At 39.3% G+C, this 19,615-nt stretch overlaps 1 protein-coding gene across 4 annotated transcripts in view; it reads left to right on the top strand.

Annotated features, from left to right (window-relative positions):
* The window catches only part of pla2g6 (phospholipase A2, group VI (cytosolic, calcium-independent)), a 24,713-nt gene extending 6,843 nt beyond the window's left edge, over positions 1-17,870 (top strand). For 2 of the 4 annotated variants that reach the window (XM_079808642.1, XM_079808641.1), the window contains 11 exons: positions 1,112-1,294; positions 2,088-2,196; positions 4,122-4,238; positions 5,219-5,309; positions 5,388-5,551; positions 5,714-5,864; positions 8,974-9,110; positions 9,535-9,689; positions 14,454-14,621; positions 14,716-14,789; positions 16,680-17,870. In XM_079808642.1, coding sequence (XP_079664768.1) covers positions 1,112-1,294; positions 2,088-2,196; positions 4,122-4,238; positions 5,219-5,309; positions 5,388-5,551; positions 5,714-5,864; positions 8,974-9,110; positions 9,535-9,689; positions 14,454-14,621; positions 14,716-14,789; positions 16,680-16,824 — 1,494 coding nt within the window. In that variant the 3' untranslated portion in view covers positions 16,825-17,870. The remainder of the gene's footprint in view (positions 1-1,111; positions 1,295-2,087; positions 2,197-4,121; positions 4,239-5,218; positions 5,310-5,387; positions 5,552-5,713; positions 5,865-8,973; positions 9,111-9,534; positions 9,690-14,453; positions 14,622-14,715; positions 14,790-16,679) is intronic. The other 2 variants (XM_079808644.1, XM_079808643.1) reach the window with 1 other exon arrangement.
* Positions 17,871-19,615: the final 1,745 nt, after the last annotated feature.

Genomic DNA, 19,615 nt, shown 5'->3' with positions numbered 1-19,615 from the left:
CTTACAAATGAGAGCAATAGAAACAACTAGAACTGTCAAGGGCAACAATATGCAAGTGCTGTAACAAGTCTCAGTTAATCTAGCACAGAACACACAGGACAGATTTTTTTTATTTTTTATTTTAAATAAATTAGACAGACAGAAAATGAATAGAATGATAAGTGCTATTCTTGATTGGTCAGGTGCTGCTGGAAGAGATGTGTCTTTAGATGTTTTTTGAAAATGGATACAGACTCGGCCGCACGAATTGAGATAGGCAGGTCATTCCACCAATTGGGGGCGGTCCAGGAAAAGGTCTGTGAGAGCGATTTCATGCCTCTCTGGTATGGCACCACAAGGCGTCGTTCACTGGCAGAACGTAAGCTCCTGGAACGTATTATACGTAATAAAAGTCGACCAATCAGGTTGTGAACGTATCCCTATGCCTTTAGGTTCGGTCTCTTTAGTTTCGATGTTAAAATGCCAATGTGAATGCTAAGCAGACCAGGACTAAATTGTTTTTTTTTTGTTCTGGACCAAACGAATTAAGCGAACTACAAGTGTGAACACAAACCTTTAATGTATCATTTTATTTTTGGTCTGGACCAAAAGAACCAAACTAAACGTGTAAACACCCTTACTTGAGGAATGATCTGCATTCAGACTGTCGGCAGAAGGTCTGGACTCCATCACAGCTTTCATTGGCCTAGGACCATTCAAGAGGACATCTGAACGACATGTAAAGCAACCAATCACAGTTCGTTTTGCCCCGTGTTATGTTTAGGGGCATGAAAATATAAAGCCAATGCACCTACAATAACAGACAAATTTAGGCACCACAAACTTCACATACTTTTGAAAATCCATCCTGATAAGCGCTCATTGTCACAGTTGTGAACACAATGGCTTTCTGCCTTTGTTTCCAGGTGGACCGTTAAAGAAATCCTGTAGAGTTCCAAAATCAAATGTCAATCAAATGTCGACTTTGATTGACATTTCAATCAAATTCAATCAAATGTCGACTCTGAAACTTCTGAAGTGTTTCCTTTTTGCATCAGACGTGCCTTATGCATCAGACGTTCAGCCAACATCTGTTAATCCGTTTTCTGACCATCCTGCGTTTTCTCTCTAGATGAGCCGTGTACTGCTGGACCGAGGCTGTAACATCAACTATCTGAGTAAGACCGGAGAGAGTCCGTTACACATCCTGACCAAGAGGGGGCGCTTTGAGGCTGCAATGACACTGCTGACCCATGGAGCTGACCCCAACATTAAGGGCCAAGATGGAAACACAGCACTGCACCTTGCCATGAAGGTATGAGAGAGAAAGCCTGTCAAGAACATGTCTGGCTCATATTTCATCCCAGTATGTGTAAAAAAATACAATAAATATTCAAATGAATTTAACATTTTAATTTAAAATGTAAAATATGTATGCATCATAATAGTACTTGTTGTACTGCCTTTATGCAGTTTTTAATAAATTGTATTACAATGATAACTAATAAATAATATTTATTTATTATTATAAAAAAAAACTATTACAAATAAAATTAATTAATTGAAAATACCAAAAATGCCAACATTGTCATAAAAAATATGTTTTAAAATAATCTAGTTCAAACAGTGTTACTCCAATACTATTTATATGCTATTATGTTTTATATATATATATATATAATGTATATGTATGTTTTGAATTAGCCTTTATTTTTATTTACTTTGTTCTTTTTTTTATTATTCTTTTTTTCTATTCTCATTTTAGTTTTAGCTCTAGTAAATTAATTACTTCAGCTGGTTTTATTTCAGTTAGACTAATTTTCATTTAAGTTTACATTTGTCATCTAAAATTTGGATTTTATTTTTAGCTTTTTTTAATTAACAAAAAATATTTATGGTTTTAGTTAAAAACGAACAGTGTGTGTGCAAAATTAAATTTTTGCAAAACAATTCAAAGCTCTTATATTTCAAAATGTAACGTGACAAACTAATTGACAGGATAATTAACTATTTTTCTTTTGAAACAATTTTACAGAAAATGTGGTTAGGTATAGAGACCACTTTTTCTTAGTTTTTTTTCTTATTTGCTGTATCCTCTGGGCCCACAGTTGGACCACATGGACCTGATCAAGGCTCTCATGGTGTTTGGAGCAGATGTCGAGGTTCACAATGACCTGGGAGAGACACCAGGACTCATCGCCGCCCGAACCAGCAAGGGTGAGAGAGAGAGATAGAGCGATAGAGAGAGATGCTATCAGAGGTCTATGTGAGATTGAAGGCTAGCAGAACAGTCTCCAATGTGTTCAAGCTCTTTCGATTTCTAGTTGCACAGTTTCCAGAGCCCTTTATGTAAGTGTGTTGCATGACATCAGTGTTTGCATGCAAGCATAATATTATCTAACTGTAAACTACCATACATTTTGTTGATATGCGTATATATAACTGTGTAATGTCACAATGCAATTTTATGTAAAGTTCATTGTTGACGCACTAATGATTTGCTTTTGTTTTTGCCTTAAAGGTGAAGTGTTTAATTTCTCAGCCAATCGTACCATGTGTCATGTGTCTAAAGAGTTTTTATTTATTTGTTAAATACAAAAGAAATGCTTTAAAATATTTATTTTTCAAAAGTATTTATTTAAAATAAAAAAGTTAATTTATGGATTCATTTAAAATATTTTATTCAATAAAAAAAATATATATATATATATCATATTTATCTTGTTTATTTACAACTTTAAGGGGACAGTTCACCCCAAAATGAAAATGATCCCATAATTTACTCACCCTCAAGCCACCCTAGGTGTATATGAAATTCTTCTTTACGACGAATACAATTGGAGATGTATTAAAAAAGGTCCTGGCTAATCCAAGCTTTATAATGGCAGTCAATGGCAGCCCAAAATTTGAAGCCCAAAAAAGTGCATCCATCCATTTTTAAAAGTAATCCACGTGGCTCCGGGGGGTTAATTAATGCCTTCTGAAGTAAATCGATGGGTTTGTGTAAGAAAAATATCCAAATATCCGGCAGACCGGCTTCCATATTCAACTTACGAAGAAAGTGTAATGCCTCGCACACTTCAAAACGCTTATACTACATCCGACATCGTCGCGCCAGTTACGCTTTTTTCGTAAGTTGAAAACGGAAGGTGGTACGCCAGAAGCTAGATATTTTACTGTATAACGTGATAAATATGGATATTTTTCTTATAAAACCCCATCGATTCGCTTCAGAAGGCCTTTATTAACCCTGCGGAGCCATGTGGAGCACTTTTATAATGGATGGATGCACTTTTTTTGGGCTTCAAAATTTGGGCTGCCATTCACTGCCATTATAAAGCTTGGATTAGCCAGGACATTTTTTTATATACATTCATGAAAATGTTAGGACACCCTATTGAATTCCATGGTTTTCTGTAGCAGGACATAATACAAAAAATCATCTGGTCCTTGGCAGGTCTTAGTTTGGAAAATAAAACCTCAGATCACACATCACGACACATCACCCCGTGTCATTATTTATTTAGCAGAAATAAAGCCAACATGGAAAAGCCATAGGTGACAAAGTTAGGACACCCTATCATTCAATTTCCTGTAGATCTACTTTTAGCAGCAACAACTTGAAGTAGTCATTTCCTGCATGATTTATCAGTCCTGACTCCTGCCAAGCACTAGATGATTTTTTTATGTCCTGATACAGAAAACCATGGAATTCAATAGGGTGTCCTAACGTTTTCACATGACTGTAACTCCGATTGTATTCGTCTGAAAGAAGAATGTCATATACACTTAGGATGGCTTGAGGGTGAGTGAATCATGGGGTAATTTTCATTTTTGGGTGAACTATCCCAAGCATCATAAGGAGTCTACAGTAGCTATTTTCTGGAAAAACCGGCCAAAGCTGTCTGATGGGTCCTGATGTTTTGATTGGCTATAGTAATTGTTGTGAGATTATCACCACAAACCATTTGATGCTTGCGTGTCATGATGGTTTTTGCACATCTGTGTTTAACTACAAGAATGATTCGTTCTCATTCATGCATTCAGTCAGTCAACACATACTCTTCCTTTCTTTCTTTCTTCCGTGTGCATGGTGTGGGTGTTGCCGCTGGCATGTGTCTAATCCTGCGCTTATACTGAAGGGCCCAACCGTAAGGTGCTCTTGAACATGCTGTGTAGTGTAGGTGCCGAACGGTGTCACCCCCCTTCCCTCGACAGCCCTATCCCCAGCATCAACAAAGCTCCGCCTCCTGGCATAGGTAAAGCCCCGCCTCCAAACTTCAGATACCCTGGCAATATCTTTCACCTCTGTCCTTCAGTCTTCTTCTGTACTGTTGTTACTAACTGAAATGCAACCTGATGAGTGGTTGATTTTGGCTACTTATATAACTGTGTTCCTCATATAAAGAGCAGTGAAGACTCAATAGTTTGGCCATAGCATGTTGCTAAGCTAACAACGTGATAGTCTTAATAAGCATGAAATGTAGACACTAATGTTCTGTAAAATAATCAGTAAATGAACAATTTTATTGATGCATAAGGAAATCGACATTTCTCTTGATTCCATCCACCATCTTGGATGCATATTTTTGCTGCGCTCATTGCAGAGCATTGTGGGTGTGAATTTTCCACAAAGGATCAAGGTAGAATAAATATGGTGCATAGTTTTTGGAAATCTAGGTTAAAATTCCTACAATTTTATTTTTAATTATTAATATTCTTGCAAAATGGCCTCCACAATTTTGTCCTATTTTTCCCCCCTGCACACTTTCAGACATTCCCTAAAAATGTATTTCTTCATTTCTGTGCTGCCTGTATTTATAAACCTAATTCTTGTATCTGAAGCTTTCTTATGTCATATAAATTAAATTTGAATATCTAAATGCCCCATTTGATTAAACCGGATTTGGCAGCAGCCGCTATCTTGGAAAGGTCAACATTTTGGATTGAACTCAAGCAATAACTTGACAACCTACTATAATTACACCAACATAAATGCCACAACAATGTGCAGCCTACGGTACAAACCGGCGAGACAAAAGAAGCTAGTCTTTTACAGTTGATAATGCTGTTACATCACTTGCATGTGTTTGCTGGTAGAACTTGGCCTTTCCAATGTGACGGACATGCTTATCACACTTGTTAACAGCGGCATTTAGGTATTGCATATCTATGAAAGAATCAACCTGCATGTAATTTGGTTCACTGCTCTCAAATCTTGTTTATAATTGGTCCACAGGGTTTGATGACATCATGTATGTGGCGACAGCTGTCACGGCCATGAGTCGTGGATTTGTAGAGGTTGATGGGCTCAAAACAGGAAGCAAGAAGTATGTTAAATGAACTTAACATTGATAAAAACAAGCCTACAAAGAGTTAATCACTCACTTGCTTTTATTTTTATCAAGAATGGACAGATTGTTGTGTCTCGATGGTGGAGGAATAAAAGGCCTGGTTCTGATCCAGATGTTAATCTCTCTGGAGAAAGAGGCAGGACGGCCCATTAGGGAACTCTTTGACTGGGTGTCTGGGACTAGCACCGGTGGCATACTGGCTCTAGCTATTGTGCACGGTATTTGATTTAGTATTATATAATATTTAAGTCAATAACACTGTATTGACCAATCAGCATCCAGGAACAGAATGATACATTTTGTAATTGTAAAATATGTTATTGGTTACTGTAAGTGTGTATGTACTTTAGCATAATTATGTTTATTGTATTCTTGAGCAGGTAAATCGATGGAGTATCTGCGCTGTCTGTACTTCAGGATGAAGGAACAGGTGTTTAAAGGTTCTCGACCGTATGAGTCTGACCCTCTGGAGGAATTTCTGAAGAATGAGTTTGGAGAAAATACCAAGATGACGGATGTCACACACCCCAGGTACTTATACTTAAGGTTTGCGATTTTTACTAAGCCAAACCACACATCCCCCACAAGTACACCTTAGCAACTTAAATTGCAAGTTATTGTCTAGCAAAGACCCAGAACATCCTATCAACTGCCTAGCAATGCCCTATCAGCCACCAGAACACCCAAGCAATGCCACATCATATACCAGAACACCCATCAATGCAAAATCAGCCAGCAGAACACCCAAGCAATGCCATGTCGGCCACCAGACCACCCAAGCAATGCCATATCGACCATCAGACCACCCCAAAAAAATGCCAAATCAGCCACCAGAACACCCAAGCAAATCCATATCAGCCCCCAGAACACCCATCAATGCCATATCAGCCACCAGAACACCCAAGCAATGCCTTAGTGACCTAAATGGCAAGCTATTGTCTAGCAAGACCCAGAACATCCTATCAACTGTCTAGCAATGCCATATCAGCCACCAGTACACCAAGCAATGCCATATCGGCCACCAGACCACCCAAGCAATGCCATATCAGCCACCAGAACACCCAAGCAATCCCAAATCAACCACCAGAACACTCAAGCTATGCCTTATCAGCCACCAGAACACCCAAGCAATCCCAAATCAACCACCAGACCACCCAAGCAATGCCCTATAAGCCACCAGAACACCCAAGCAATGCCATATAAGCCACCAGAACACCCAAGCAATGCCATATAAGCCACCAGAACACCCATCAATGCCATATCAGCCCCCAGAACACCCATCAATGCCATATCCGCCACCAGAACAGCCAAGCAATGCCTTAAGCCTTGTTTATACTCGATGCGTCCGCACGAGTGCGAGGGTGCGCGTGGCAAAAATGACGTCAACGCGGAGTGGGAGGTCATCCGTTGGGTGCGCAAGACCCCATCTCGCGTGGCAGTGTGCAGCGCATTTTTTGTAATGGCGTACGCGACTCCGCATCCGAAGATGAACGAGTTCTAGGCGAATCTAGCTCAGCATGACGTCTCATCACACCGGCACCCAGTTTGCACATACAAATTAGGTGGCTTGTATTTACAAAATGAGCCTACAAAAGCAGAAATAAGCCCTTTTAAATAAAGATCCATGTTTAAAAAAAAAAAAAAAATCACGAAACTAGATGAAAATGTTTTGTGAAATTAGGAAATATTTCAGAGATCGTTAATTTAGTTGTATACATGTGTGCATATATTTTGTTCTCATGTCACAAGTAATATCAAGGTTTACTTAGTTGTACACGATTCTTTTGTAGTGTGGTTCTCGGTGAAGTGTACTAAAATAAATATCATCACCTGTGTTCATAAGCCCACTTCTTCTCAACGCTTTTTCCTGATGGTTTATAGAACAATTACTCCGAGTCGCCCTATGTCGTTTCAAAGAATAGCACAACGGCGAGCGCGTCAAGTATAAACGCGCAGTCAGCGGAGGCTCGCGCCGCGGAGCAAGGCGAAAGTATAAACAAGGCTTTAGCGACTTAAATGCCATTAAATTCCACCCAAGCAATGCCATATGAGCCACTAGACCACCCAAGCAATGCTATATCGGCCACCAGACCACCCAAGCAATGCTATATCGGCCACCAGACCACCCAAGCAATGCCATATCGGCCACCAGACCACCCAAGCAATGCCATATCGGCCACCAGACCACCCAAGCAATGCCATATCGGCCACCAGACCACCCAAGCAATGCCATATCAGCCACCAGACCACCCAAGCAATGCCATATCGGCCACCTGACCACCCAAGCAATGCCACATCAGCCACCAGAACACCCAAGCAATGCCATATCGGCCACCAGACCACCCAAGCAATGCCATATCAGCCACCAGACCACCCAAGCAATGCCATATCGGCCACCAGACCACCCAAGCAATGCCATATCGGCCACCAGACCACCCAAGCAATGCCACATCGGCCACCTGACCACCCAAGCAATGCCACATCAGCCACCAGAACACCCAAGCAATGCCATATCGGCCACCAGACCACCCAAGCAATGCCATATCAGCCACCAGACCACCCAAGCAATGCCATATCAGCCACCAGAACACCCAAGCAATGCCATATCAGCCACCAGAACACCCATCAATGCCATATCAGCCACCAGAACACCCATCAATGCCATATCAGCCACCAGAACACCCATCAATGCCATATCAGCCACCAGAACACCCAAGCAATGCCATATCAGCCACCAGAACAACCAAGCAACACCATATAAGCCACCAGAACACCCAAACAATGCCATATCGGCCACCAGAGCACCCAAGCAATGCCTCATCAACCACCAGAACACCCAAGCAATGCCCTAGCGACCACTCAAAACACCCCAACAACTGCTTAGAAACCACTCAGAACATCCTAGAAATGCCTTTGCAAAGACCCAGAACAACCTATCAACCACCTAGCAATGCCCTATCAATTACTAAAACATCTTAACAATGTTCTCGTGAACACCCCAACACCCTAAACATTGCCTAGCAACCACTCAGAACTTCCTAGCTATTCCCTAGCAAAGACACTCTATCAACTACCTAGCAATGCAAACAGAACACCAAAGCAATGCACTAGCAACCAGTCAAAATACCCTAACAAATGCTTAACAACCACCAAAACACCAATGCAATCACTCCCCAAAAGCTGCCTAGCAATGCTCTAACAACCACCCTAAACACCCATGCAACTGCTCAGAACATCTTAGCAATGCCCAAGCAAAGACCTGAAACACCCTGTCAACTGCCTAGCAACCTAACAAACAAGCAACCACTAAGACCCAGTACACCCTGGCAATGCCCTACTGCTGCAACCACCCACAACTCCTTAGAAATGTACCCCCTTGTAATGCTCTAGCAACCATCCAGAACTTCTTGGCAATTCCTTAGCGAAGACTCTAAACACCCCAGCAACTTTCTAGCAACACTCGAATATTCCTTTTTAATACACTAGCAACCATCCAGAACTCCTAAGCAATGCATTTGCGATAACTTGGAACACCCTACCAACTGCCTAATAATGCCTTGCAACACCCCTGAACACAAAATGAGCACACATTCTTCAGAAAATGCTTGTTTTTAATCCATCTCCTGTCTGTTTCTCTCAGAGTAATGGTAACTAGCGTTTTAGCAGACAGACACCCTGGAGAACTGCATCTGTTTCGTAATTACGACCCACCAGCCCTGCAAAGAGACCCTCCGTACACATCTACAGCCACATTTCAACCTCTCACTGTGCCACAGGGTAAATCTCTCGTGTACTTTCTTTTTCGGGATATCGTTACACTAATTATCTTTGTGCCGGTGAAAACACTCATGTTCCTCTTGTGCTCTTTATGAGCATGTTGACGGGCTCTGGGTCTCTCAGTTATCCTCAATATCAAATGATGCGTAAAGCTTCACTGTCGCTGTTTCAGGGTGGGAGGACGAAGATCTTTTGGTAGTAGGATATACTCGACCTCCTAGAAAGCGTAGGAAGGTGACGGATGAAGGTGTGTGATAGAAAGAGTGTGTGTGGAATGGAAAGGTCACGGTATGCAAGATGTTTGGTGTTTATATTGCGCAATCCTACCTCACGTTGGAACTAATCGGTCATTAGTTTGTTTATGGGAGGCTAATCTTTTGCATGCTTTATGCTCTCTCGCTCATTCACGTTCTCTTTCTCTCAGAGCAATTAGTTTGGCGTGCCGCCCGCTCCAGTGGAGCAGCTCCCACGTATTTTCGACCAATGGGGCGTTTTCTGGATGGAGGGCTGCTGGCCAATAACCCAACGCTAGATGCCATGACAGAAATACACCAGCACAACAAAGCCCTGAAGACACAGGTCTGATACACAAATTCTGACTTAAAGGAATAGTTAACCAAAAAAGGAAAATTATCCCATAATTTACTTGCCTTCAAGCCATCCTAGGTGTACGTATATGACTTTCCTCTTTCAGCCGAACATAATCAGAGTTATATTTAATAATATCCTGGTTCTTCTAAGCTTTATTATGGCAGTGAATGGTGCCTGAGTTTTTGAAGCTCCAAAAAGCGCATCCATCCATCACAAAAGTAATCCATACGACTCCAGGGGGTTAATAAAGGCCTTCTGAAGCGAAACGAGGGGTTTTGTAAGGAAAATATCCATATTTAAAACGTAATAAACTATAATCACTGGTTTCCGGCAACGGCCATACGTGCGTTCATGTATGTCGAAGGCGCAGCGTAAGCTTCGAATTTGTACAATATATCGGCATATTTTTTTAGAAACCATAAGGAATGAGGCAATACTGTTTATATCGATATACAGTAGATTGATACGAACGCATCTGTAAAAAAGGGAAGAACGCAGCTTATGCAGAGAAAGTGCATGATACAATTTGTCTTAAACATGACACATGCTTTATATTTAGGGCTTCAAATTAACTGGTAAGATATAGTTAACGTGTATAGTTTAAATCAGCTTGCCCTGCTGTCAGATGCTCTGAGAAATAGGCTATTTGTGCTGACAGACAGATAAATACTTGCGGTGTTTAATGGGTTTGAAATGTGGTACTTTCCTCAGTGCATAACTTACATTTCACAGGTATATTCTCCATCTGTAAATGTTAGAAAGTTATGCAAATATGTCAATTTTGCTGTCAGGAGAGGACAAACTTTCTGCAAGTGAATCTCCGCTAAAATTCAGTCTTCTGTGAATGAGTGCCGCCACGCGCATTCGCGCCAAACAGACAATATAATAGGAATACAATAATTTTGACTAAAGTAGACATATTTCTAAAATATTTGTTGTTGGACAATAAATGTACCATATGTGGAATTTTAAACCTTCAAGTAAGTATATTTTTATAGAAAGTGACCATTATAATGGGGCAATCAAATATAGGCTAATATGCTTTTGTTTTTATTTTCATTTTAGATTGTAAACCCCCTTTTTGGACATAATATATTGCATAGCCTACATAACATTTACTGTATTTGTTTATAGCCTTCAATATCAAGATTGTTTTTAGGACATCATTGGGCAGGATGTGAAATAAAATTATTATTAAAATAAATACAGATTTTTTTTTTAATCCAAATAGAAAAACTTAGAATATACCTGGATATATACCATGTATCAACCAAAAAATACAGAGAAATGATGTGTTGGCCATATCACCCAGCCCTAGTCCACACACAGATTATAGCCTATATTTACTCTACGAACATGGAAAACAATGAAAGCTGGTCCTCTCAACCTTTACACTAAAGCAGGGGTCTGATATTTTGTGGACTGCTTCTTGACATCAAAGTTTAGTGTTAGTGCGGCCTGCGCGTTGCTCTGAAAATCACCTTTTTGCTGAATCGTTGCGTGTGCAGCGCTTGCCATGCTTGCTGCCTCCTTTGTGAGTGTGTATGTATGTGAGAGAGGGAGTTGGCTCGCCCCTCCCTCGTGCAATATAATTGGTTGACACCGCGTGATTGACAGGAACAGACGAACGAAGCTGATCAGACATTTGAAACGAATGTGGTCTAACAGCGCTCGTCAATGTAAAAATGATTGAGATGGCCAATCAAATCAAAGTATGCGGGGTTAACATTCTCTTTTGGCTCGTGCACACTGCACAGTCTTCACACACAGACGAGCGCGTCAATCTATCGCTTAATACCGTTGCTGAGAGAGACTATTCTTTCCGGTGAAATCACAAAACAAAATGCAAACGTGTCCATGGTCTTATTATACAATCATTGATGAACATCTTTGATTTTAATGAAGAAAAACTATATGAGAGCGGATTAGAACCCGAACCTTTGACACGGTTGACCAAAATTCTACCACCAGACCACTGGAGAATCCGTAAGTAATTTGCGGATCTATGTATTTATTCACTCACTCATGCGAAGAATATCGGGACTAATAATATATTTGACGCAAATTAATGCAAATATTGTTTGCAAATAGTCCCAAAAAGATTATTTCCCAACTAGAATTAGACCTAGAATTTCGTTCACTGTTCTGTTTGACCTGGTTACGGCCTTGCTGTGAATTATTCTGTAATATTATGTCTATTATTTAAAGGTCCCGTTTTTCGTGTTTTTTTGAAGCTTTGATTGTGTTTACAGTGTGCAATATAACATGTGTTCATGTTTCGCGTGTAAAAAAAACACAGTATTTTTCACACAATTTACTTATCTGTATACTGCTGTTTTCACTGTCCTCAAAACGGCTTGAAAGATTTCCCTGTTCTATGAAGTCCCTCCTTCAGAAATACGTAACGAGTTCTGATTGTGCCAGCGGTTCCCGTGTTGTGATTCGACAGCAGCTTAGCGCACGCAGAGCGCACGTTACCGGAAAGGTCACGCCTCTCACCATAACGGGGATGCATGCGCTCAATGATCTCTAAGTACAGCGTCCCTGGGAAAGCCAAACAAAGGTGACTTGACTCCGGGATGAAAATAACAGCGTCTCGACGACATGGCAACGAACAAACTATACGAACGCAACCGAACGCAACACTTCCTATTCTCCACGCGGGAGCAACAAGACCACGCCCCCTTTTTCGCGCGTTCTTGTGGGCGGAGGTTAGTCGACATACTGCTCTACTGACGTAATTAAAGCAGGAAATACCAGGATGTAGCCCTAACCAGCCGTTCGCTGTAGGCTTTGAAAGGGAACTTCTGTTAAATAAAATATCTCGCTTGGCATTGAACTTTGAGCTTTATAATTTTACAGGTATTATAAATGCTCTAACAGCAACATTACACACTAACTAAAGTTTGAAAAATGGGATCACGAAGAACAGGACCTTTAAAATAAAATTAAAATCATTCATTATTTCATATTACATGATTTAATTTCTATAGGCTATATTTAGTTCAAATTCAGAGGAACAGTTCATGTTCCGAAGAAACATTCATGTTGAAGAACTGTTAATAATAAAGATTGAGAAGATTGGATCAGTTGGTCTACTTTTTTTTTGGAATACTTGAAAAACGTTTTATGTGTAATACTTGATGCGGCCCAGCCTGACCCAGAGTCTACCTCCAGCGGCCCCCAGGTAAAATGAGTTTGAGACCCCTGCACTAAAGAGACAATCCAACGCAGCTATGACCAAGCGAAACAATATGATTTATGTATTTTTGCTTAGCTAGCGACATTGAACATCAACCACAAGGCAAACGCTAATACTTTTTCATATACAGTCTACTTCCTTTGTATAACATTTCTATCTAATAACGTATAAGACAGGACTGTTAAACAGATCGTTAACTAATGAAGATGGAGAATAGGTGTGCTGTGTGCTCAGGCTCTGGTGTCCTCAGCGCCGTCAAAATAAAAGTCACAACAACAAGTGCGGCTTACAGTTCCTATTGGTGGTGCGAATGCAACGCATTTACACTGCAGGTCTTGATGCACAATTCCGATTTGGTGACAATTTTTTTGACGACCCGCTTACATCATCTTTTAAAAGCGACCCGTATCCGATATTTGCATTTACACTATACACTGGCGAAACAGCCCAAGACGTTCTGACCTGGAAAAGGCAGTAAAATGGCGTGATATGCAATGGACGCTATGGATGCAGATGAAATAATTATTCAATTCAATCTTTAAAGGTCAGCAAAACATTGCTCTCGTAAGGCGGAGAAGAAAAGAGGAGATCCCTTGTCATGTGATCGCAGTTCGTGTCCACCATGAGTTGACGTCATTCGCCTCTGCCCCTTTTTCAATGACGTACGACTCGCATTTACTGGGGAATATCCGATTTGACCGCTTACATGGCAGACGCAAATGCATGTATCCGAATTATATCGGATTTATTACCACATATGAGTGAGGCCTGAATCCGATCTGAGGATCTCGGAATTCATGCGTTTTTTTTCCTGCTTACACGTTCACATGTCATATCCGATCTTTAACACATGAGAGGGAAAAATCGGAATTGGGTCACTCGAACCATGCAGTGTAAATGGGGCCTTGGATCTCGGGGGAACTGCCCTGGTAGCCTGGCTCCGCCCTCCTACGTACTTCCGCTCAATTTTCATTTTCCTTCAGTACTCCGTCTGGGAGTTTAACCGGTCCAATCCGCGAACAAAGGGAGTGTCTGAGAACACTGACGTTGATGCCGTGCGCTAGTTTGAGATGACATACGTCACGACCAAACGTTAGCGACTGGTTATGGCAGATCCAATAGTTTTAAACTTCAACAGAGTACCCGCCTTCAAGGAAGTTAACGCTGGTCAATGGAGAGTGGCCAGACTCTCTGTACAAATGAAATGTACAAAATTTAAAGGAACAACTTTAAAGGAACATCTCTAGAACTACTGCCCTGGTGGATAGTTCCTGTAACTTCCTAAAACTACCCATTACGAAAGGGGGCTAATGTAACTCTGATTGTGTTCGGCTGAAAGGATGGCTTGAGGGTAAATTATGGGATAATTTTCATTTTTGGGTGAACTATTCCTTTAAGAATTACCTGTTTCTTTGTAATATCAACTATATTTTCTACAATGGGCGTACATTATGGTACAAACGTGCCTCCCTGAGTATATTTCCTGACTAGGATCCATTGCTGAAATGTTGTAAATGTATTAAAGACCCGTCTCTTTCTCGCTCCGCCAGGGCCGCGAGGCGGATGTGAACCGGTTAGGTGTGGTCCTTTCATTGGGTACCGGTAAACCTCCTCAGGTGGCGGTGAACTCGGTTGATGTTTTTAGGCCTTCAAACCCACTGGAGCTGGCTAAGACCTTTGTTGGCGTCAGGGAACTGGGCAAGATGCTTGTGGATTGCGTGAGTTACATAACCTTCGTTATAGACACTTGGATGGTTGGAAAGATTCGGGGTGGTGTTATTTTTCGTTAAACGCTGTGTTTTTTGATGTCAGTGTACGGACTCAGATGGTTGTGCAGTGGACCGAGCCCGAGCGTGGTGTGAGATGGCCGATATAAACTATCACAGGTCAGTTGTGAGTGGCTGACCCTCATTTGAACGGTCTATGTAAGAATCTCTGCACTCTCTCTGTTCTGTGAGGTACTTTTCCTTCTGCCTCCCATTTCACCTCGTTACGCTCTTCTTTTCTACATTGTTGTCTTATCATTTCTTTCTTTGCTCATGTCCATTGCCCCACCACTTCTTTCATTTCATTTTGTTTCCTTTCTACCATCCAATTCTTACATGATTGATTCATTTTGTTCCTTTCTACCATTTCTTCCCTCTTTCTATCATTTCCTAAAATCCTCCATGTCTTTAACTTCCTTCCTTCCTTCCTTCCTTCCTTCCTTCCTTCCTTCCTTCCTTCCTTCCTTCCTTCCTTCCTTCCTTCCTTCCTTCCTTCCTTCCTTCCTTCCTTCCTTCCTTCCTTCCTTCCTTCCTTCCTTCCTTCCTTCCTTCCTTCCTTCCTTCCTTCCTTCCTAACTTCCTTCCTAACTTCCTTCCTAACTTCCTTCCTAACTTCCTTCCTAACTTACTTAATTTTCTCCCCTTTTTACATAATTTGATTTCCTTCTTTTAATTTCCTTCCATTTCCCCCCTTCAAATACTTTTAATTGTTCCTTTCATTTCATTTTCCCTTTACTCTAATTGTATTTATTTATGTGTCCTACCTTCCTTTCCTTCTTTAATTTCTCTTCATTTATTTCTCTTCTTTTATCATTTAATTTCTTTCTAATACATTTTTATTTCCTTCCTGCCTTCTGTTGGTCCTTCCTTCCTTCCTATTTAATTTAATTTCTTTCCTCCTTTAATTTACCTAAATTTTCCTTACATTTATCGTTTAATTTCCTTCTTAATACCTTTTAAATTTTTTCTTCCTTCATTTATTTTTTTCCTTCTATAATTTTATTTCCTTCCTTTCATTCCATTTTTTTTCCTTTTCATGTTTTCCTTTCCTCTAGTTTTATTTCCTTTTCCTACCTTCCTTCCTCCCCTCCTTTAATTTCTCTTCATTTAATTTCCTTTTATAATACCTTTTTTCCTTCCTTCCTTCCTATTTAATTTAATGTCTTTCCTCCTTTAATTTACCTAAATTTTCCTTACATTTATCGTTTAATTTCCTTCTTAAATGAAGGAAGAAAAAATTAAAAAGGTATTATTTTTTTCCTTCTATAATTTTATTTTCTTCCTTTCAATCCATTTTTCATGATTTCCTTTCCTCTAATTTTTTCCTTTTCCTACCTTCCTTCCTCCCCTCCTTTAATTTCTCTTAATTTAATTTCCTTTTATAATACCTTTTTCCTTCCTTCCTTCCTTCCTTCCTTCCTTCCTTCCTTCCTTCTTTTCTTTTTCATTATATGTTTTCCTTTCCTCTACTTTTATTTACTCCTTCCTTCCTTCCTTCCTTCCTTCCTTCCTTCCTTCCTTCCTTCCTTCCTTCCTTCCTTCCTTCCTTCCTTCCTTCCTTCCTTCCTTCCTTCCTTCCTTCCTTCCTTCCTTCCTTCCTTCCTTCCTTCCTTCCTTCCTTCCTTCCTTCCTTCCTTCCTTCCTTCCTTCCTTCCTTCCTTCCTTCCTTCCTTCCTTCCTTCCTTCCTTCCTTCCTTCCTTCCCCCCTTTAATGTCCCCTAATTTTCTTCATTTATTTCTCTTCTTTTACAATTTAATTTATTTCTTTCCTGCCTTTTGCTTCCTTAGTTCCTACATTTCATTTCTTGCTTCCTATAATTTGGTACCTCCAATCCATACCTTTTGTTTCTGTCCTTCCTCTGTGTTCTTTCTGTCCCCCATACTTTTCATCTCTCTTAATTTCTTCCCTGTCATCATATTGCTTCCTTTAATTTGTACCTTTCATTCAATTTCTTCTCTCTGGCTCTCATTTCCTAACTTCTTTCTTTCCTTCATTTGATTTCTCCTCAGGTTGAGTCCTCAGCTGTCTCAGGAGGTGATGCTGGATGAGGTCAGTGATGCTGTGTTGGTTGACATGCTGTGGGAGACTCAGATGTACCTCTATGAGCACAGAGATGTCATACAGACCCTCTGCCAGCAGCTACTGCAGCTCTGACAGCGGCCCACAGACTCAGGCTTATGAAGAGGCTTTTGGTAGCTTAATATGCAGATAATGATTCTGTTTACATTAGTGTTTGTATGTTGTTGTGACATGTTCAATTAATTTAAAGGAAGACTATTTATAAAAATATATAATTATAACATATTTTCCCCATATGTTTTGTATGCGTCATGAATACCAAATTGGACCAAGGTTAATATATCAACATACATGAAGGATACCACTTCAATCCATTATTTGAAATATGGAGATATTTTTATATTGCATTACATTTGATGTATGCTAAATCTGTGATGTTTGCATTGATCAAGGTGGCCTATACAGGGAGTGAGTAGTTGCTTCATTTGAAGCAATCATTTTACGTATTATTTGTCATTCTTTGCATCCTTTTTTGCAATTTTATCATGTGTCATTTAAAGAGAAACTGACACTACCCCCCCCCCCCCCCCCCGAAAACGTCTTGTACTTGAGATGTGATCAAAAGTGAAGGGTCAAACTATAACCGCTGCAAATACTAGTACTTCCTTGCATTTACCATTTATTATGCAATTGCAACTGATGTTCATCAAGTTTCTGTGTGCTTTCTCTCTTGTGTCATTTGCAGTTTTAAGAAAAAGCCTTTTTTTGCAATCTGTCATGTGTAGCCTTGCATACTTGAACATTTTAAAGCTGCAACTGGCAATATCTCAGTCTGTGAAGTATGGAAATTATGATTAAAGATATTGCAGAATATACTGATGTTTTTAACAACAAATATATATCATGTATTATTTTAATACCTCCTGCATTACTCATTAGCCTTGTTGTATTTTTGTTTGGTTTATTGATAACTTGGATTTACAATGCGTTTGTCTACAAAAATGTCTTATCATGTGATCATAGCTTGTACTTGACACTGAACCTACAGATCTATTGTTCAGAGACCAAAGTATGCAATTATTCACTTTATAAATATAACCTGCTGCTGTGGCACTGATTTGAAATCCTTTACTGACATGATCTAAATCGTGAAATAATAAAACACAGTTAATTATTTTAACTAGGATTGGTTCTGGTATTTTCTGTATGTGATTTGTGAAATAACCTTTTGTATAAAATGTGATATGACTAATATTACAGTAAGTAAAAGTACTAATAATGTAAACCAATTATAAAAGTAATGCGCATGGCCTATATATTGTTATAAACAGGCTTTTCATGATCACGTATTTAGCTAATAATTATTTTTAATTATTTAATGTATTATTATTATTATTATTATTTGATATATTATTATTAAAACAAAAAATATTATTTATCCTGTACAACTGAAAGAGTAATTTTTTGTATATTATTTAAAATTATTCTTGTATATCCCATGAAGATAAACACAAAATACTTATTCTTCTCTACAAATAAGTTGTGGAGTTAATATGAGCCTTTAAAAGTGTTTTTAAGTCACATTATTTACCAATTATTTTGCATTGTCACACCATTACACACATAACTTTGTTGAAATTTAAGTTTGGGACAGCGAGGGAACACAATTTTTTAGCATGTTTAACTTGACTTAGCATGTTCCTAACATGTTTTATCATGTTGCTAATGTGATTTAGCATTGGATTAACAGGATGTTAACATGTTGTTACGATGAATTTTGCTAACATGTTTTAGCATGTCACTAGCATTATTTAGCATGTTTTAACACATTGGTAGCATGTTTTAACCCGTTATTAACATGATTGAATTAGCATATTGCTGTCATGATTTAACATTTGTTTAGCATGTTGCTAACATGATTTAACACACTTGTTGCGCAAATTAACATTTTGCTAACATATTTTAGCACGCTACTAGCATGAATTGCTGTTAGCATTATTGTTAGCATTATTTAGCATTTTTCTAGCATGAAGTACTAGCATGATTTAGCATTTTAACATGAATTAACATGTTGCTAGCTTGATTTAGTACACTGCTAGCATGAATTACCATTTTGTTAACGGGATTTAGCATTTTGCTAACATGTCTGCTAGCTAGGTTTTAGTGGATGAAGCTTGAATACTCTTTTAGAGTTAATGTATTGAAGTTTTGACTCCCTCAATGAAAGTGTATGGGACTTTTATGCTTTTTAATCTTTATTTTTAGGAAAAGTCCGATCAGTTTGAAAAGATATAGCACAATAAGTCAGAATAGTCTGAACATCTGAAGTTTGTTGGTTGTATTTATTTTTAAAGTCTAAGAGGAGATACAGTCTAAATGTTGGCTCAGAAGAAGAAGAAGTTTAAATAGTAGATCAGCAAGTTGGATTTTTCAAGCCAACTTAATAAGCAACTAATTAAAAGTGAGAATTGGACCCTAAAATAAAAAGTGTTATCTTTAGCATATTTTGATTAGCTGTTTTACATGCTTCTGGCTGTAGTTGAGTATCTCATTAGGGCACTTCAACCAGCTGAAGTGTCACATCTACAGCTGTTTTCTCAGTTAAAGTGTGTATCTCCTGCCCGCCTGTCAGACGGCCGCCCATCTCCATGTTCTGTCATGGGACAGGTAAATAATTCAAAACTTCAAGCCGTATCAGATGTGGACTCTCTCTCTTACTCGTCCTCTCTCGCCCTATAATAAGCATTAACAGGGACCTGAAGAAATTATTATAGAGATAAGGAGAGTGTCATCACACACACAATAACTACAGCGTAAAAACTTTCACCATCACAGGTACGTAAAGCTGTCTCTTCACTGTTTCACTGTAAATGTTTTTGCTATTGTGCTCTGGAGTTGATTGTACATGCTCACTGTTGCTTTGTGT

The sequence above is a fragment of the Gobio gobio genome (genome assembly GCF_949357685.1).
Source record: "Gobio gobio genome assembly, chromosome: 24".
NCBI lineage: Eukaryota > Metazoa > Chordata > Actinopteri > Cypriniformes > Gobionidae > Gobio > Gobio gobio.
This window is presented reverse-complemented; position numbering and strand designations above follow the sequence as displayed.